General features: G+C 37.5%; 1 protein-coding gene across 1 annotated transcript; it reads left to right on the top strand.

The window, feature by feature from the left end:
* The first annotated feature begins 17,933 nt into the window (after positions 1-17,933).
* On the top strand, positions 17,934-19,031 carry Htr1e (5-hydroxytryptamine receptor 1E). Its single transcript, XM_026411332.2, has one exon. It carries the CDS (start codon positions 17,934-17,936, stop codon positions 19,029-19,031), a length of 1,098 nt encoding a protein of 365 aa, XP_026267117.2.
* The last annotated feature ends 561 nt before the right edge of the window (positions 19,032-19,592 follow it).

Genomic DNA, 19,592 nt, shown 5'->3' with positions numbered 1-19,592 from the left:
CACACAAACCACACACACAGAAATGTAACTCTATCCCTTCTCCTTCTAGAAAAGGTCAAATTTGTAGCCTTCCACACATACCTGCCAATAATTAGACAGTAAGTAGGCAACACTCCTCTTCTCTCTGAGAGCAACATCAGAGAAGGGGTGCTATAATATAAGATTTAAAGAAAGATGCAGAATCTCATAACACTATTTAAAATGTTCAGGTGGTAATTAAAAGCCACTTATCATATTAAAAATCAGGAAAATATGGATTTGAATAGAAAAAAAATCCACACTTGACAAAGATTATTTTAAACATAATAAAATAAAATACTTTCCTGAGCAATTATAAGCATACTCAAAAGAAAAAATGAATTAATATATAGTCTTGGCAAAGGAATAAAAGATATAAAGAAGAACTAAGTAAAAAGTATAGAATGGAACTACAATTACTGAAAGTATAGGGCTCATTAGCAGAACTGAGAACACAGAAAGAGGTCAGTAGACTCAAAGATAGAACAACTGCAATCTATCAACATAAAACATAAATCACAATCCAACAATATAAAATTTTGCAGATAAAATGGAAAAAATGAGCAGAGCCTTGGGAATTTATTGGAAGGTAATAAAAGAACTAACATTCAAGTCATTAAAATCAATATACTATGGTAATGCAGCCACAACAATATTTACTGAAGCTCAATTCACAATAGCTAAGGTCTGGAACCAATCTAGATGCCCATCAACAGTTGAAGGGATAAAGAAAATGTGGTATATGTACACAATGGAATATTTCTCGGCCATAAAGAAGAATGACTTTATAACATGCTCCGGTAATGGAGAGATACGGAAACTATCATGCTAAGTTAAATAAGCTAATTCCAAAAAAAAGATCAATGTTTTCTCTGATGTGTAAATACTAACCCACAAAACAGTGGGATGTGGCGGAAGAATAGAAGTTCAGTGTATTAGACAAAGGGGAATGGAGAGAAGTGATATAGAAATAGAAAAGACAGTGGAATGAGTCTGACATAACTTTCCTATGTACATATATGAATATACCACAGTGAATCTCACCATCTTGTGCATCCACAAGACTTGGGTTTATGTTTATATAAATATGTCAAAATATATTCTGCCAATAAAAAAGGAAAAAAAAGAGGGGAGAGCTTTAAAAACAAAAAACTATTTGAAGAAATAATGACTAAAAGCTTCCATTTTGCCAAAAGATAAAAATAGATCCAAGGAGTTGAGCAAACCAGAAGCATGAAAACCCCAAAGAAATCCTTACCAAGAAACATCACAGTCAGACATCTAAAAATTAACAGCAAATGAAAAAATCTTGCAGCAGCAAAAGAGCAATGAAACCATACATACAAGGAAAGAAAATCTGAATGACAGTGGATTTTTCATCAGAAACCATGGAGACCAAAGAGAAGTGGCACATTTTTCAACTGCTGGAAGAAAAGAACTGTCAGCAAAGGATTCTATATTCAATGAACATGCCCTTCGAGAATGAAGAAAGGATCAAGATGCTCTCAGTTGCAGGGAAATTAAGAACATGTGTCAGCAGATCTACCATAAAAGAACAGTTAAAGAAAGTTCTCTAAATAGAAGCAAAATGACAAAAGAGGGAATCTGGGAACATCAAGAAGGAAGAAAGAACAATGCAGAGAGCAAAAACACAAGTAAATAAAATATACCCTCATTTTTCCTCTTGTTTTCTATATATAGATTTCATTGCTGAAGCAAAATTATAACATAGTCTAATGTGGTTCTCAATGAATTAAGAAGAAATATTTCAGACACTTTTATTTAAATGGGAGAACATAAAGTGATGTGAAGGAAAGTCAACTTTCTGTAGTTGATGTTATCTGGAAAATGGCAACAAAAATAGACTGGGAGGAGTTATGTATACAAAATGTAAAACCTAGAGCAACTACTAAGCATTACAAAGAGATGAATTCCAAAACCCTGTAGATAAATCAAAATTAATTCTTTGCAAATGTTCAGGTAACCCATAGGAAGGCAGGAAAAAAAAGAAGAGAAATGCAAATAGGACAAATGAAAAACAAAAAATAAAATGGCAGAATTAAAGACTAGCATATCAATAGTTGCATTCAATATTCAAAGGTCTAAGAGATTAGCAGAGTAGATAATAAAAACAATACCCAACTATATGCAGCCCACAAAAAAAAAATCCAAAAATAACTGTATGACTAGGTAGGAAAAGACATACCATGAAGAGATAAAGAAAGCAGAAGTGTCTTTATTAATATCAGATAAAGTGGACTTCAGAACAAAGAAAATGACCAGAGGCAGAGAGTGATATTATGTAACAATAAAAGTATCAATTGACCAAGAAGATGGTGATTGAAAATAAAATAGCAGCTGCAAATAAGCAAAGAAAATTTCATGGAACTAAAGAGATAAATGAACAAATCCATAATTACAGTTGGATACATCAAAACTCCCTCAACAATGGATAGGAAAAAAAAAATGCAAAAAAAAAAAATCAGCAAGCCTGTAGAAAAAATCAACAATTATCATCAAGCAACAATATCTAATCAATGTTTATAGAATGCTCCAAACAACAACAGGATAATCATTCTTTTTAAGGGCCCATGATTGAACTTTCCTTAAGCCATAAAAAAGACCTCAATAAACTTAACTAAAATCACACCAAGTATGTTCTCTGACCACAATGGTACTCAAATAACAGAAAACAAAATGTTAAGAACAGAATCTTCACACACCTAAAAATTAAAGAGCACATTTCTGAAAAATCCATAGGTCAGAGATGAAGCTCAGTAGAAATTTTAAAATACATTGTATTGAATTTAAAAGAAAATATAGCATTAGGATGTGCAGCTAAAGCAGTGCTGAGACACAGCATTAAAATGCTTACGTTAAAATGAACAAAAAACTCTCAATAATCTAACCTCCGATCTCATGAAACTAAAAAAAGAAATGATAAAATAAAGCCAATGCAAGGCGAAGGAAGGAAATAACAAAGATAAAAGTGAAAGCCAAAGAGATCAAAATCAGAGGAACAATAGAAAAATGAAACAAAAGTTCTTTGAAAAGTTCAATAAAATTCACAGGCTTCATAATCGTCAAAGGAAGAAGCAAAAGAAAAGACACAAATTATCGATGTCATTAATTAAACAGGTAATATCATTATAGTTCTGAAGATTTTAAAGTGAGCCGGGTGTCTTGACTGCATGCCTGTAATTCCAGCATCTCTGGAGAATAGCAAGTTCAAGGCAAGCCTCAGCAATTTAGCAAGGTAGTGAGACCTTGTCTCAAAATAAAAAATAAATAAAAAGGGGCCTGCACTGCTACCACCATTGCTGCTGCCTCTGTTTCCTCTGGTGCCAGCCTGAGGTCACCTGGAGGTCTTCTTTCTGAGTGCTGCTGCCACAGAAGAAACCACTGCCCCAGATGCAACTGAAGCCAACACTGCTGCTCATCCCCCACCCCTACCCGGGAGATCACCTGGTGATGCTGCCCTCACAGCTACAGTTGCAACTGCAGCTGCAGCCACCGCCACTATGGCTGCTACCATGGCCTAGAGGACTGCTTTGGGGGAAACTCCAGGTTTGGCTGCTCATGGCTGCACCCATTTTGGGACACCAGCCAGGGCGTGGGGCCTGGGTGCCAGCAGGTTTATCACCACAAGAGCCTCTGTCTGGGGACTCCAGCTGGGATCTGCAGATCCAGTGTGGGGGTGCCTGCAGGTTTGGAGGAGTCTGGTTTCTTCCAGCTGGGAGTGCTGGTGGTCCTTGTCTTGCTACTGCATCTCAGGGTTGCTCCTTTGCATAAGTGTATCCCTGGTGGTCTCTCTGCAAGTAGGAGCAGAGTTGAGATCCTGGGACTGCAGCTTGGCAGAGCCTGAGGTATCTGAAGCCCAGATCAGTGGGATAGAAACTGGGTTTACAAGGGCTGATCTGGGTTTGGTGATCCCAAGGGATGTCAGAGACAGGGCTGAGAAACTGTTGAATACTAACAGAGACTGTTTGGTTTTCCAGAAAGATTTATTTTATTTTATTTTTTGATTCACTAATCTCTCTACCATATTTGGAACAGGATTTTTTTATGCATCAATGTGTGGAGGACAATGATATATGAATGGTGTTTTGCATTTTTGTTGTATTCTTATGTCTTTAATTTTTTTCTCTTTGTTCATATTCGTCCTCTCTCTTGTCTATTTTCTTGGATATTTTTCCCCAACTTTTCTCCAACCAACAGCCAATCTCTGTCAGCTTCTCTTCCACTCTTCCTGTGAATTTTTACTTCTAGCTTCTCTCTTCCTCCCTCACGAATATTGCATACTACACTACCTCTGTTCTCTTACCCACCATTTGAAATTGTAAATAGTTTTGACAGATATTCTGTTTGTACTATAGATAGTTATTGAACTGATCATTTTTGTTTAATTCGAGAAAGCAATAGACGCCTCAGTGAGAGCTGTTAGGTTTAAGGCTATATACTGTGTACACTGGGTACTGTTGATATTGGTCTCACCAGTAAAGGTGAAGGGCTGGAAACCTTCAGGGACACTATAGGTCTACAGGATAGAATTTATCCTACCTTAGATCCATACTTTTAGATGGGAAAACACACTAACAACATAAAAAAACAAGGGAACAAAGTGCCCCAAACAAACCAAGATGCTTCAACAACAGAAGCCACTGGTAACACAGTAGAAGAAATGTCCAAGAAGGAGTTCATATTGTATATAGTTAAACTGATATGTGAAGTAAAGAGTAGTATAAGGAGTGAAATCATAGAAAAAATAAAGAAAGTAAAAGACCACTTCAATAAAGAGATAGAGATCATGAAAAAAAAAAAGCAGAAATCCTCAAAATGAAGGAATCAGTAAACCAAATTATAAATTCAATAGAAAGCATCACCAACAGACTAGACCACTTGGAAGATAGAACCTCAGACAATGAAGAAAAAAATATATAATCTTGAAAGTAGAGTTGAACATGCAGATAAGATGGTAAGAAACCATGAACAGAACATTCAAGAAGTATGGGATAACATAAAAAGACCAAATTTAAGAGTTATCAGAATAGATGAAGAAGCAGAGAAAAATATCAAAGAAATACATAATCTTTTCAATGATATCATAGCAGTAAATTTCCCAAATCTAAAGAATGGAATGGAAAATCAAATATAGAGGCTTACAGGACCCCAAATGTACAAAATTACAGCAGACCCTCACCAAGACACATTATAATGCGAATGACTAACACAGAGAATAACAATAAAATCTTAAAGACTATAAGAAAAAAAAATCAAATTACGTATATGGAGAAACCAATTCAGATCTCAACTGATTTCTCAACCCAGACCCTCAAAGTTAGGAGGTCTTGGAATAATATATTTCATCAAGCTCTGAAAGAAAAATGGATGTCTGGGGCTGGGGATGTGGCTCAAGCTGTAGCGCGCTCGCCTGGCATGCGGGCGGCCCGGGTTCAATCCTCAGCACCATATACCAACAAAGATGTTGTGTCCGCCGAGAACTAAAAAATAAATAAATGTTAAAAATTCTCTCTCTCTCTCCTCTCTCCTCTCTCACTCTCTCTTTAAAAAAAAAAAAAAGAAAAATGGATGTCAACCAAGAGTTTTATATCCAGCAAAATTAAGTTTCATATTTGAAGATGAAATTAAAACATTCCATGATAAACAAAACTAAAAGAATTCACAACTAGAAAGCCTACACTACAGAGCATTCTCAACAAAATATTCCATGAGGATCAAGCAAAATAATAAAGTGAAAACTAGCAAAGGAGGATCTACACTAAAGGGACATTCAACTAAATGAGAAACTAAGACAAATCAAAAACCAGAAATAAATCAAAAAGACAGGGAATACAAATCATATCTCAATAATAACCTTGAATGTTAAAGACAGCCTAAACTCATCAATGAAAAGACATAGACTGGCATATTGGATTAAGAAGCAAGACCCAACAATATGCTGTCTTCAAGAGACTCACCTCATAGGCAAAGACATCCACAGGCTGAAGGTGAAAGGATGGGAAAAAACTTATCACTCTTATGGATTGCGTAAACAAGCAGGGGTTTCCATTCTCACTTGAGATAAAGCAGACTTCAAACCAAAGTTAGTCAGAAGAGAGAAAGAAGGACATTTCATACTTCTTAAGGGAAGTATATATAAGCAGGTCATAACAATTATAAATATTTATGCCCCAAACTATGGAGCATCTATGTACATCAAACAAACCCTTCTCAATTTCAAGAGTCAAATAGACCACAATATAATAATACTGGGTGACTTTAACACATCTTTCACTCTATAGGAAATAACTTGAATAGCCCTACTACTGTTAAGAAAATTGAATTCATAATTTTAAAACTCCTAAAAAATTAATCTTCAGGCCCACCTGGTTTTACTGAAGAATCATACCAAAGGGGTAAAGAAGTAACATTAGGTCTATACAGTCTCTTCCAGAGAACATAAAGGAACACTTCCCAGTTTGTTTTATAAAGTCAGTATGCCCTCATTTCAAAACCAAAACAAGATAGTACAAAACATTACAGACCAGTATCCTTCATGAATATGGATACATAAATCCTTAGCAAAATGTAACCAAATAGAAGTCAGTGAAAGATAAAGTGAATTACATACCACAAACAGTGAGATTTATTCCAGGAACATAAGGCTGTATAATCTACCAGATTAACAACAAAGGGTAGAAGAAAATAAAATGATGGGTATCAATTAATGCAAAAAAAATCAGTCTAGGTGTCCATCAACAGGTGAATGGATAAAGAAATATGGTATGTATACACAACTGAGCATTATTCAGGCACAAAGAAGAATGAAATCATGCCATTTGCAGCAAAATGGATAAAATGGAAGGACATCCCTCATGTTAAGTGAAATAAATGAGTTACAGAAAGATAAGTGTCAATCAAATGTGAAAATTAAAAGAGAAAAAGAAAAAAAAAGTCAACATGAAAGTGGAAGAGGGATTACTAGAAATTGAGACATCACCAGAAGCCATATCCCAATCATAACCATCTCCGTCTCCTCCAAAAATAATCACTCTCCTGACATTTAGCTTTTCTTTAAATTATAGCATCCACGAGTATAACACTAATAACAGTAATCTAGTTTTTACATATTTTTATGTTTATGTCTTTTAAGTTCCTTTTAATCTACATGCTACACCTTCTATTCCTTTTTTCTCTGCAATTTATTTTTAAAAAAAAATTAAGAAATTGTGGATTTTCCTAAAGGTTACATTTTGATGACCACAGTTGTAACATAATTAAACACGTTTCTTGGTCCTCTGTCAGTCCTTCAAATTAGTGATGGGTATAACATGCTTAAAATGGAATACACTGATTTGGACAGTTTCAACTGCTTTTGCAATAGCTACTAGGTGACCTATGGATTTCTAGAAGGCAAGACAGGAAGGTATCAAATCTCAACCTATCATGTAAAACTAGGAAAAGCAGTTAAGAGAGAGACAGGCTCAATTGGAGGAATTGAGGGCAGTATTCCTGTCTGGATGTAAGAGCTGTGTGCATAAACAGAAAAAAAAAATTGGAGCAGCAGAGAATGAATTACCAACAGGAAGTGGCATCTGTAGAATGTTTGGGAGGACATAGTAGTCAGGATTCACAAAGGCCCACTGGGTAAATGCTGGGATCTAAATAGGGAAAAGTAAGTATAGCTGAGGTATACTTCAAACCTGGTCCTTTGAAAATACCCTCTCAACAATGGTACTTCTGTGTAGAGTACACGAGTTGATCAGGAATGCTCAGGGCTACCAGCAATTTATAATGGGCAGAGACTGGAGATGGACACAGCAAAAGTTCCAAGCGTGAGAAGTGACTAGCTTAGAGGTAGAAATTAAGTTGCATTACAAAAAAAAAAAAATAAAGACCTCTAGAAGGGGATTGGGGGAGGAAGGAAGAATGGGGAAAGACAACTGTGAAATAAAATTGACCAAATTATGCTATGTACATAAGCGAATATACCACAGTGAATTCCACATTTAGCTATAGCTATAAAGGATCAATTTAAAAAACAGTAACTAAATAGAAGGAAGACCAACCGAGTAAAGGAAGGGGAACAGGGCGAGGGAGGAGGGGAGGGAAAGAGGAAGCCCTGGGGACTGAATTGGAGCAAGTTATATTCCATGCATGTATAATTATGTCAAAATGAAGCTAACTATTATGTATATAATGAACTAATACAAGCATTTTTTAAAAAAATAAGTGGGAACAAGAAACACTAAGTTCCTGACGGCTGACTCTCAATTTAGTAAGGGCACTAAATACTTTATGCTTTAAAAAGTAAGAAGTGTTTTTACCATATAGTTCACATTGTACAGTATGGAGTACAATTAATTCTGTATTAAATAAAGAAACCAAAAAGTCCCCTAGTGAAAATAATAGAGAAACCTCTCCTTATATATGAGTGTTTGTGGAGTGGAATATATCTATCACCCAATGCAAAATTCCCTGGGAAAAATCATATAACAAATGATGCCAAATACTTATATACCACTTTCAATATACTGGTCATTGTTCTAAGCATTTTACAAGTAGCATAAAATGTTCTAAGCATTTTACAAATGGGCTCATTTGACCTTCAAGTCACCCTAACCTTCATGAGAAATGTATCATTATCCTCAGTTCAAAGAAGATAAATCAGCTAAGGAAATAGGAGAAGGCTAAAGAGCTTACAGCCAGGGTTCAGACTCCGTGTGCGGCTGCTACTCTGAGCTTCTTCTCCAACACTTCTGACCCAGTCACACTGTATAGAACAAAGTAAAACAAGATTTATGAAGTGAATTTCCTTTTCTAATGGGGGAACTTGATCCAAAATATAAAATCTTCTCTAAGAGAATGTTAAGGTAAGCAGGTGCCAGCCAACTTACCCTTCTAAACAACACTAGATGCTTTAGATACTCCTCCTGAATGAGAAAGATGTTCTTGTCCCTCTCCCTCTATTTGCAAAGGCAGATGCCCCTGAAGAACAGCCTGCCAAATCCTACTTAACACCTCGTTTCCTATGAATTCATCCCCTAGTGCTCTGAATTTCCCTGGGATGGCATAAACCCCAGGCTTCTGAGTATTCCAGTTAGCAGGAAGCCGTGTGCACTAATCAATTTGATTTAGAATGATTCTTTTTGTTCATAATTTTAATGAAAAAAAAAAAACCACTTCAATATTGGACTGCACAAGTGTTTTCCATGTTATACTTACAGCAGAAACTGAAAGTTACAAATTCCCAAGAAATTCCTGCATCAATTTTTGAATCACATGTATTTGTTTTTAGCTATGATTATTGCAGTTAACTTTCCCTTCCAGTGGACTAATAAATGCTTGGTGTAGTAACATAAGCATTTGGATCAGTTCTGCAGAGCATATTTTGAGTTAAGTGTTATCATAGCCCCTCCTACACCACTGTATTAAAAAACTAAAGAGACTTAAGAGATTTCCAGGTGGTATTTAGCCAGCACTGTTCTAATTAGAAATCACAAGGCCTACTAAGAAAGTGGTAGTGGTGATAAAATCATGTGTGATTTTCTTAAGAAGGTAAAAGGAACGCAAGGCAATTGAGGTTGAATCATTTCCTGAGTGTGCCTGTTATCTTTGACATCTTCACTGTCCACAAAATAATCTAAATGGCTAAGAATCTTTACTTACCTGGTGCCCCCGAAACCCCTCTGGTGGACTCTCATCAGCCTCCTCCCTTACTGCTTTTCTTCTTCCTCTCTTACATGTCACCTGCTCCAAAAAACACTGTCTCAATAGGAGGGGTATGAAGTGTGGCAGCAAAGAAAATGGTAATCAGCCTAGTTATAAGACAATCTCTCATCTTAGAAAACCACCACCACATCCCCCACCACAGCTATGACCTAATTTCTGTACTCCTTTTTTCAGCAAAACTCTTGAAATAGGTGTTCTTATTCACTATCTCTACTTCCTCTCCTCCCCTTCTTTCTTGATATCACTACATTCAGCCTTTCATTTCCATCAGTTCACCAAGCTGTTCTTGTCAAGGTCATTGAGGTCATCATACTGCCCAGTCCAGTGCTCAAGTCCCTATCACTGTTGGCAGCATGGACACAGTTGATCACTCTGGCTTTCTTCACATGTCTTGAAATAAAATCTCCTCTCATTGGTCTCTTTCACCTCAGTAGCTGTGCTTCACTCTCTGCTTTGCTGGTTCCTCAACAGTGAAGAGCTCAGGGCCCATTTCCAACACCTGTTCAATCTACAATCAGCCCCCAGATGTCTTCCTGGACCTAATCTCACCTAGCCATTCCCAAGAACGTGTTCTATATGTTGCTGTGGAGCAAACGTCAAGATACAGGAATAAAGGGAAAAAAATAAAAGATGGCAAGCTGGATGTGTGCAGGAGTTGAGGGTGACTGAAAATACAAAGTCACAAAATTTAACTCCTACTCCAAAAGGCCTGGGCACAAAATAAACCAGAAAGTCACAATGGAGAGGTGAGAATGGAGATCCCCAACCTGTAATTTTGTGATAATTTAATTAGAAATAGATAAAGATATAAATTGGGCATCTAGGGGATAAAAATTGACAGCCTGCTGGGAGCAAGGAAAAATAGTTACAAAGCAAGAGAGAAAATGATGTCATCAGAAAAATGACAATTAGGAGATAAGGGAGTTCAGTGAAGAGAACAGAGTTTGAAAGCTCTCTAAAGATGAATTACTTCTGATATGTTTAACGGCCTGCTTTCAAAATAACTGTCTTTCCTAATTGCTTCTACTATAAACTGACATTTATAAAGTTTTCTGTCCTTGATCCATATCTCTCTATATACTCTGAATCTTACCATTAATGAAAAAGCTTTTTTGTTGAGAATTACTTTAACCAACAAATCTCCAGAACCCAAGAAAACATAACCAAGGATTAATAAACACAAAAAAAAAAGAAAAAGAAAAAAACTACTTTCATTTTGTTAAAGAGATAGACATCAAAATGAAGAACTAAACACTTGGGGCACTGAGAAAAATGCAGAGAGGTTGACCCAAGCAGATAAATCAGTGGCCCAATTGGAATCTGAAGCAGATCTGTCTGAGTCCAAAGCTTATCCTCCTTCAATTCTTCAGCCTGACTCAAATACAAGTTTAAACTGTTTAGAAAAGGAGAGAAATATAACAGTGTAGGAAAAGACATTCAAAAGAGCAAGGGGTTGGTGGTGCAGCAAACCCCATGGCAGAACTAAAGAAACATCTTAAAGCAGGTACATCCACAGAAACCCTGTACAAGCGAATGAAAAAGACAGGCAGAAAGTATATCATTTAGCGGCAGAAAGACACAGACCACCTTAAAACAATTGTCCCCTTTATAGTCTTTAGTGAAATCATTGTTATTTCATTTTATTTTCTATATTTGAAGGATAAATGGCTCCCATCTTCCTCTCCTACAGGTTTTGAGAGTTTTGTTGTTTTGGTTTGGTTTTTGTTTGAGAATCAGACCCAGTGCCTCACCCAGGCTACGCAAGCGCTCTACCACTGAGCCACAACCTAGCCCGCTTGGTTTTGGTTTTTTGTTGCTGTGTTTTTGTTTTTTGTGTGTGAATTCTGTGAGTAGGAGAAATTTTATCCAGGGATAGACTTCACCCACAGCCAGGAGATTTTTATTTCTACTTCCTGACTTGGGGTTCCTACTCCTTCAAAGGCTCCCATTTGTCGCTGGCTGGCAACTAAAAAACCACACAAACACAGAAATACCTTTTTGGGGAGTCAGGTACAACTCTTAAGACCTCAGGTGTCAGCTCCCATGCTGACATGGGGAGCAAAGGAGGCTAGAGGCAAGAGAGAAAAACCTGAAACCCCCCTATTTATTGGGGATAAGCCATTCATAGAATATGCCACCCAAATAAGGCAAGGGATTGAGTTTCAAAGGGTGGAGTCTTGCTTGGTGAAGTCTTGTGGTTGACCGACATCTTGGAAAGCCACACCCATCTCAGGTGCTGTATGGGCTCACAGGTAGAGCGAGAGAAAAGGCATACACACTGTCGCACAGCCCAATCAGGCAGCAACATCAGGACAGTCTCCTCATAAGCTCAAATGTGCATAGCTCACACAGAGATTTGTTGGCGTTCCCCTGGGTGATCTAGATCATTGTCAAAGGGGGAGATCCTAAAGGAAAACACAGCCTACGGATGGCTCATGACACCCATTCATATTCACTCCCTGCTTTTTTTTTTATTATTTTTTTTAATTTTGGTTGTTCAAAACATTACATAGTTCTTGATATATCATATTTCACATTTTGATTCAAGCGGGTTATGAACTCCCATTTTACCCCGTATACAGCTTGCAGAATCACATCAGTTACACTTCATTGCTTTACATATTGATAAACTCATGTCTGTTGTATTCTGCTGCCTTTCCTATCCTCTACTATCCCCCCTCCCCTCCCCTCCCCTCTTCTCTCTCTACGCCCTCTACTGTAATTCATTCCTCCCCCTTGTACTGTTTTTCCCTTTCCCCTCACTTCCTCTTGTGTGTAATTTTGTATAACCCTGAGGGTCTCCTTCCATTTCCATGCAATTTCCCTTCTCTCTCCCTTTCCCTCCCACCTCTCATCCTTGTTTAATGTTGGTCTTCTTCTCGTGCTCTTCTTCCCTAGTCTGTTCTTAGTTACTCTCCTTATATCAAAGGAGACATTTGGCATTTGTTTTTTAGGGCTTGGCTAGCTTTGCTTAGCATAATCTGCTCTAATGCCATCCATTTCCCACAAAATTCTATGATTTTGTCATTTTTTACTGCAGAGTAATACTCCATTGTGTATAAATGCCACATTTTTTTTATCCATTCGTCTATTGAAGGGCATCTAGGTTGATTCCACAGTCTTGCAATTGTGAATTGTGCTGCTATGAACATCGATGTAGCAGTGTCCCTGTAGCATGCTCTTTTTAGGTCTTTAGGGAATAGACCGAGAAGGGGAATGGCTGGGTCAAATGGTGGTTCCATTCCCAGCTTTCCAAGAAATCTCCATACCGCTTTCCAAATTGGCTGCACCAATTTGCAGTCCCACCAACAATGTACAAGTGTACCCTTTTCCCCACAACCTCGCCAGCACTTGTTGTTCGACTTCATAATGGCTGCCAATCTTACTGGAGTGAGATGGTATCTTAGGGTAGTTTTGATTTGCATTTCTCTGACTGCTAGAGATGGTGAGCATTTTTTCATGTACTTGTTGATTGATTGTATGTCCTCCTCTGAGAAGTGTCTATTCAAGTCCTTGGCCCATTTGTTGATTGGGTTATTTGTTATCTTATTGTCTAATTTTCTGAGTTCTTTATATATTCTGGATATTAGAGCTCTATCTGAAGTGTGAGGAGTAAAGATTTGTTCCCATGATGTAGGCTCCCTATTTACCTCTCTTATTGTTTCTTTTGCTGAGAAAAAACTTTTTAGTTTAAGTAAGTCCCATTTGTTGATTCTAAATGTTAACTCTTGTGCTATGGGTGTCCTATTGAGGAATTTGGAGCCCGACCCCACAGCATGTAGGTCGTAGCCAACTTTTTCTTCTATCAGATGCCGTGTCTCTGATTTGATATCAAGCTCCTTGATCCATTTTGAGTTAACTTTTGTGCTTGGCGAGAGAAAGGGATTCAGATTCATTTTGTTGCATATGGATTTCCAGTTTTCCCAGCACCATTTGTTGAAGATGCTATCCTTCCTCCATTGCATGCTTTTAGCCCCTTTATCAAATATAAGAAAGTTGTAGTTTTGTGGGTTGGTTTCTGTGTCCTCTATTCTGTACCATTGGTCCACCCGCCTGTTTTGGTAGCAGTACCATGCTGTTTTTGTTACTATTGCTCTGTAGTATAGTTTGAGATCTGGAATCGCTATACCACCTGATTCACACTTCCTGCTTAGTATTGTTTTTGCTATTCTGGGTCTTTTATTCTTCCATATGAATTTCATGATTGCTTTCTCCATTTCTACAAGAAATGCCGTTAGGATTTTGATTGGCATTGCATTAAACCTATAGAGAACTTTTGGTAATATCGCCATTTTGATGATGTTAGTTCTGCCTATCCATGAACAGGGTATGTTTTTCCATCTTCTAAGGTCTTCTTCAATTTCTCTTTTTAGGGTTCTGTAGTTTTCATTGTATAAGTCTTTCACCTCTTTTGTTAGGTTGATTCCCAAGTATTTTATTCTTTTTGAGGATATTGTGAACGGCGTGGTTGTCCTCGTTTCCATTTCAGAGGATTTGTCGCTGATATACAGGAATGCCTTTGATTTATGCGTGTTGATTTTATAACCTGCCACTTTGCTGAATTCATTTATTATCTCTAATAGTTTCTTTGTAGACCCTTTTGGGTCTGCTAGGTATATAATCATGTCATCTGCAAATAGTGATAATTTAAGTTCTTCTTTTCCTATTTTTATGCCTTTAATTTCTTTCGTCTGTCTAATTGCTCTGGCCAGTGTTTTGAGAACTATGTTGAACAGAAGTGGTGAAAGAGGGCATCCCTGTCTTGTTCCAGATCTTAGAGGGAATGCCTTCAATTTTTCTCCATTCAGAATGATGCTAGCCTGAGGCTTAGCATAAATTGCTTTTACAATGTTGAGGTATGTTCCTGTTATCCCTAGTTTTTCAAGAGTTTTGAACATAAAGGGATGCTGTACTTTGTCGAATGCTTTTTCCGCATCTATCGAGATGATCATATGGTTCTTATTTTTAAGTCTATTGATGTGGTGAATAACATTTATTGATTTCCGTATATTGAACCAACCTTGCATACCAGGGATGAATCCTACTTGATCATGGTGCACAATTTTTTTGATATGTTTTTGTATCCGATTCGCCAGAATTTTATTGAGGATTTTTGCATCTAGGTTCATTAGAGATATTGGTCTGTAGTTTTCTTTCTTTGAAGTGTCTTTGTCTGGTTTCAGAATCAGGGTGATGTTAGCCTCGTAGAATGAATTTGGTAGTTCTCCCTCTTTTTCTATTTCCTGAAATAGCTTGAAAAGTATTGGTATTAGTTCCTCTTTAAAGGTTTTGTAAAACTCTGCTGTATACCCATCCGGTCCTGGGCTTTTCTTAGATGGTAATCTTTTGATGGTTTCTTCTATTTCCTCAATTGATATTGGTCTGTTTAGGTTGTCTATATCCTCCTGACTCAATCTGGGCAGATTATATGACTTAAGAAATTTATCGATGCCTTCACTATCTTCTATTTTATTGGAGTATAAGGATTCAAAATAATTTCTGATTATCTTCTGTATTTCTGAAGTGTCTGTTGTGATATTGCCTCTTTCATCCCGTATGCTGGTAATTTGAGTTCTCTCTCTTCTTCTCTTCGTTAGCATGGCTAAGGGTCTGTCAATTTTATTTATTTTTTCAAAGAACCAACTTTTAGTTTTGTCAATTTTTTCAATTGTTTCTTTTGTTTCGATTTCATTAATTTCAGCTCTGATTTTAATTATTTCTTGCCTTCTACTTCTTTTGCTATTGTTTTGCTCTTCTTTTTCTAGGATTTTGAGATGAAGTATGAGATCATTTATTTGTTGGTTTTTTCTTTTTTTAAGGAATGCACTCCAAGCAATGAATTTTCCTCTTAGAACTGCTTTCAATGTGTCCCATAGATTCCAGTATGTTGTGTCTGTGTTTTCATTTAACTCTAAGAATTTTTTAATTTCCTCCTTGATGTCTTCTAAAACCCATTGATCATTCAGTAAACTATTGTTCATTCTCCAAGTGATGCATGATTTTTCCTTCCTTCTTTTATCGTTGATTTTCAGTTTCATTCCATTGTGATCAGATAAGATGCATGGTATTATCTCTACACCTTTATATTGACTAAGAGTTTCCCTGTGACATAATATATGATCTATTTTTGAGAAGGATCCATGTGCTGCTGAGAAAAAAGTGTAGCTGCTTGATGTTGGGTGGTATATTCTATATGTGTCAATTCACTCCCTGCTTTAACATATGCCTCACTGCTCCTGCCACCATCTTTGCCAAAATTATTTTCTGCTAATTCTGATACACATCCATCGAATGTCCCTTCTTAAAACTGGTATAATATCCATTTTTCTTCAAATCTTCCTGAACCTAATTCCGTGGACTCAAGTCCATGGACTCAAATCAGAGAATGTGAAGAACTTTCTATCCAGCAGCCTTCAGCTGCGAATATCCCCATGCAGATCTTGATTGCCAAGTTCACATGAGCACACATCTATATTTGACCTTAGCTTTCTTTTAAAATGTCACTATCTCACTGACTGACCTGCTTTATCGCAGTTCTCTGGGAGATAGATATGTATGTACATACATAAGTATGTACATAGAACATAAATGTTAACTGAAACTAAACACTTTAAATTTCTCATCATATATGTATTTTCATTTATTTGATCATTATTTAATTTTATTATTAACATATTAATTGAACATATCAATTGAAAGGAAAGTGAGAAAGCAAGAGATGGGTGAGCGACAAATGAAGGATGGAGACCAGTCAGAGATCCACACAAAGGTTTATTTGTCTAAGCTGCCAAATAAAGGCCATCCCTCTATAGAGTGGAGAGAGGCCCCCGAGATGTTTGGGTGTTCAGCTTTTGTGGGGTAGGGGTTTGGAGGTGTAGCTGTGGCACTATGGGATAGGCTCAGGGGTGCTTGCCTCAGAGCTATGCAGGTGGGGAATAACATGGGATTGGCTTAGGTCAATGGCACCATAGAGCTTTCAAGAGTCAAGGGGTCATGTCCTTCTGGATTGGCTTAGGGTTATGCTATCATGGAGTAGGTCACTAATGGGGGTGGAGAGAGTTCAGGTAAGAGGAAGTACAGAAAAGCGATACTTATCTCACAAGATGGCAGTTAACATTTAAGATGGCTGTTCAGATGTTAAATCAAGACCCTATATCAATGAAGTTCAGTGTGATAGTTCCATACGTACAAACAGTATGCATTGATTATACCCAATCATCCTTTTCCCACCTTCCTCCCCCACAGTGAATTCAGGTTTCTGTTTATTTTTGGTTTGCATTGAATTTTTGTTTGGGGGAGTTATTTGTTTTGATTTGTCTTGTTTGTAGTGCTGGAGATTGAACTCAGGACCTCATGCATGCTAGGCAAGCACTTTACCACTGAACAACATCCTACTCCCAATAACTGAGCTTGGTGATTGGTGCTGTTTCATAGCTGACTTACTTATTCTGAGAACAATTTACCACAAATATCAAAGTTATAATATATGCTTTTTTCTCTCTTTTCTCCAAAGAAATGCACAATGGGATATTTAAAATGTCAGAATTAGACAAAAGTGTACAATCCCATTGTGACCCTAATGTACTGTTGGAGTTGAATATTGCTGCAAAAAGTTTAAAATGTGGTTTGAAGCCTATTCATTATAAACAGTACAATTTTTCTTCTTTAAAGAAATGGCACTAGAATTTTTAAAGTCTTTGATAATATGAATATATTCTTTTGAATATTAAAAACCCTTTTTAACTTGTAAATATAAATAAGAAACTAATTTAGGTGGCAAAATAGACATACAATTTGTAATCTGTTCATCAGAAAGAGTTTGAGGATTTAACTGTAAAAAAGCATTCTTTGAGAAATAATGTGAAGATGGACTCAAAGAGAGGATTAAAAAATTATATGTAAAATGTGTGGTATTTTATGAAATCCAAAATATTATCATGTTTTCTAGGGAAAATGTGGCTTTTTCATTCATTAACCAGTAGCATTTTATTTTTCAGGAACTTTCCATTCAGAAGAAATGCTGTGGCCCTTCTCTTGACCCACAGCAAACGGTGCACAATAAACTGCATAGCTGAAGAAATTACAGACTCCTCACAAATGAGAGACATTCAAGGCTGCATAGTCTCCAGCTGAAGGAAAATAACTAACAGCTTCTCCGCAGTGTAGATTGGAAGACGGGGAAGATGAACCTCACAAACTGTACCACAGAAGCCAGCACCACTGTAAGACCCAAGACCATCACAGAGAAGATGTTTATTTGCCTGACTCTGGTGATTATCACCACCCTGACCATGTTGCTGAACTCGGCTGTGATTGTGGCCATCTGCACCACCAAGAAACTCCATCAGCCTGCAAACTATCTAATCTGCTCTCTGGCGGTGACAGACCTCCTGGTGGCAGTGCTGGTCATGCCCCTGAGCATCATGTACATTGTCATGGACAGCTGGAAGCTTGGGTACTTCGTCTGTGAGGTGTGGCTGAGTGTGGACATGACCTGCTGCACCTGCTCCATCCTCCATCTCTGTGTGATTGCCCTGGACAGGTACTGGGCCATCACCAATGCTATTGAATATGCCAGGAAGAGGACAGCCAAGCGGGCTGGACTGATGATCCTCACCGTGTGGACCATCTCTATCTTCATCTCCATGCCCCCTCTGTTTTGGAGGAGCCACCGCCAACTCAGCCCACCCCCCAGTCAGTGCACCATCCAGCATGACCATGTCATCTACACCATTTACTCCACACTTGGGGCATTTTATATCCCCTTGACTTTGATCCTGATTCTCTATTACCGCATTTACCATGCGGCCAAGAGTCTTTACCAGAAAAGGGGATCGAGCCGGCACTTAAGCAACAGAAGCACAGACAGTCAGAATTCTTTTGCAAGTTGTAAACTTACACAGACTTTCTGCGTGTCTGACTTCTCCACCTCAGACCCTACCACAGAGTTTGAAAAGATCCACACCTCCATCAGGATCCCTCCCTTCGACAATGATCTAGATCACCCAGGGGAACGCCAGCAAATCTCTAGCACCAGAGAACGCAAGGCAGCTCGCATCCTGGGACTGATTTTGGGTGCATTCATTTTGTCTTGGCTGCCATTCTTCATCAAAGAGTTGATTGTAGGTCTGAGCATCTACACTGTGTCCTCTGAAGTGGCTGATTTTTTGACATGGCTTGGCTATGTTAATTCTCTGATCAACCCTCTGTTGTACACGAGTTTTAATGAAGACTTTAAGCTGGCTTTTAAAAAGCTCATTAGGTGCCGAGAACATAGTTAGATTGTAAAAAACCCAAAAGTGTGACTTTTACCAGAGCTCATGAGTGAACGGGGGTATGGGGTACAGCTTACTAATTCTTGAACATACTTGGTTCAGGAGAGTTTGTAAGTATATGTGGTCTTGTTTGGTTGGTTTCTTTTTCTTTTTTTCTTTTGTTATTTGGTGTGCTGTTTTCTACCTCTGGTCTTATTTGTGGTACCTCATTTCAAATAAACATTATCATATAAAAACAGAAATTATATAGAAATAATAATAAAGTGAAATAGTAAGTACTTTTTGTATATTTTCTCTAGCCATTTCAGTTAATCCTGCAATTAAAGAATGCCCCCATAAATTTATTTGCAGAATTTCTTACTGCTTATAAATCAAATATCTGATAACTTGCCCTCGTGTGGCATTAAATCTGAGGTTATAGCTGTATGTGCATACATATTCCAGCAAGAATTGCATGAATACACAAAGAATAAAAGGAAAGTGGCATTTTGTCATCTGTTCTTGGAGACCTGAGCTAAAATCATTTACTGTGACTACATAGCCTACTCTTTCCAGGCACAAATAGTA

The sequence above is a fragment of the Urocitellus parryii genome, chromosome 8 (assembly GCF_045843805.1).
Source record: "Urocitellus parryii isolate mUroPar1 chromosome 8, mUroPar1.hap1, whole genome shotgun sequence".
In the NCBI taxonomy this organism is placed as follows: Eukaryota; Metazoa; Chordata; class Mammalia; order Rodentia; family Sciuridae; genus Urocitellus; species Urocitellus parryii.
This window is presented reverse-complemented; position numbering and strand designations above follow the sequence as displayed.